General features: G+C 45.2%; 1 protein-coding gene across 1 annotated transcript in view; it reads right to left on the bottom strand.

Moving 5' to 3' along the window:
• Window positions 1-1,397, bottom strand: part of ccdc40 (coiled-coil domain 40 molecular ruler complex subunit) — a 15,219-nt gene continuing 13,822 nt past the window's right edge. The window contains exons 15-17 of the mRNA XM_013911922.1: window positions 1,095-1,283; window positions 844-1,002; window positions 1-447 (exon numbers count right to left, since the gene is read on the bottom strand). Of these exons, the coding sequence (XP_013767376.1) occupies window positions 208-447; window positions 844-1,002; window positions 1,095-1,283 (588 nt within the window). The 3' untranslated portion in view covers window positions 1-207. The remainder of the gene's footprint in view (window positions 448-843; window positions 1,003-1,094; window positions 1,284-1,397) is intronic.

The following is a 1,397-nucleotide window of genomic DNA, read 5'->3' as shown; positions in this document are numbered from 1 at the left end:
AACTTCATTACCTTTTATTTCTTAAATTTTTTTCACAAACAACATTTCAATGCATCAACGAAACCACACATCAATGTGAACAAGTTGTCATCCTTCCCTGGCTGTTACTTATCTAAGCTTTCCCTTTTTTCACTCACATGTCATTCCTGTGCATTGTCCTTCCAGCGCGCACTGTCACGTCATCTTTTCCTGACTTTGGGATGTTTCCTATTCCACAGCCTGTGCATGTTCAGACAGCGCTCGTGACAGCCTGCGGAGCGCCCCCTGATGTTGGGGGAACTCCTCACATACGCGGTGCAAGATGGTGCTGATGGCATGCAAGCGGTCCGTCTGCCTCTGCAGGGCGGCTTCCACGGATTCGGGGGTGGACAGTGCTCGATAGCTGCCTTCACACACTGTACGCAACCTCTTGGCCCGACTCTGCAGAGCCACTAGGTGTCCTAGGTTCTAGAGAGAGGGAGCGATAATGACAGAGTAATGACATATTAATCAAACAATGAGTAGTTATATTTTATTCCTGATAGGTCGGATAAGTGTGAGTATTTTCCAAGAGTGGAAACTGTGATGAGCAAGTTCTGTGTACGTGACCCAAAAAAAACCAAGTTAAACATTCTCACCACACCTTCATTAAGTTGTGCAATGGTAACAGTTTCACTTCCCATTAGACATTTGTATTGACACATACCGGGTATCATTGTTCCTTTAACAATGAAGAGTGCATCGGATTAGAAGCCAATGAAAAGTGGATCACACCCTCACTGTACATGCAACCCAGTGCAATTCAGAAGAATAACAATTTTAAAGTACAATCACATATTCACATTCACAGTCTGTGACCCTTACCCTTTCTTTGGTATCCTGAAGATTAACAAAGTCAGAGTCGAGGATGTAACTGGTGCTGCACAGTTCTGTGAGATGAGTCTTCCTCTGCGCGATCCTGTCTCTCAAACTCTCCTTCTGTTTTTGTAGCTCCTCAATCACCTGCTCATACTCTACCACTTGCTGAAGACAAATCCTGCATGTAAGATAAATGCTCAACCTGCTCCAAGCAACGAGATTTCTGACGGAATTAATGTTCCGTCAGCCTCTTTTACCTTGTGTGCTTCCCGGATCTTGCGCTGTAGGCCCTGTATAGAGAGGCTCAGGTCACCCTGTGTAGCCTGTTTGAGGGAGTTCCTCATCATGGCCTCCTTGCGCAAGACGATGGTTTCCCTTCTCGCCACTGTTGCTTCGCTTTCCCTCAGCAGGCATTCCCGTTGCCTCATTAGCTGGCTGAGTCGCACCTGCACAGACACAAACACACTTTGGGTAGAATTCACAAACATTAATCACCCTAAGAGCAAATTGTTATCCAGCATTCTTACAACTTAGTTTTACGACTTTCAAGACAATTTTAA

Source organism: Pundamilia nyererei, unplaced genomic scaffold (assembly GCF_000239375.1).
Source record: "Pundamilia nyererei isolate P.nyererei 1_Seehausen unplaced genomic scaffold, PunNye1.0 scaffold00075, whole genome shotgun sequence".
Classification (NCBI taxonomy): domain Eukaryota; kingdom Metazoa; phylum Chordata; class Actinopteri; order Cichliformes; family Cichlidae; genus Pundamilia; species Pundamilia nyererei.
The sequence above is the reverse complement of the archived record's forward strand: the minus strand, read 5'-3'. Positions and strand labels throughout refer to the sequence as shown.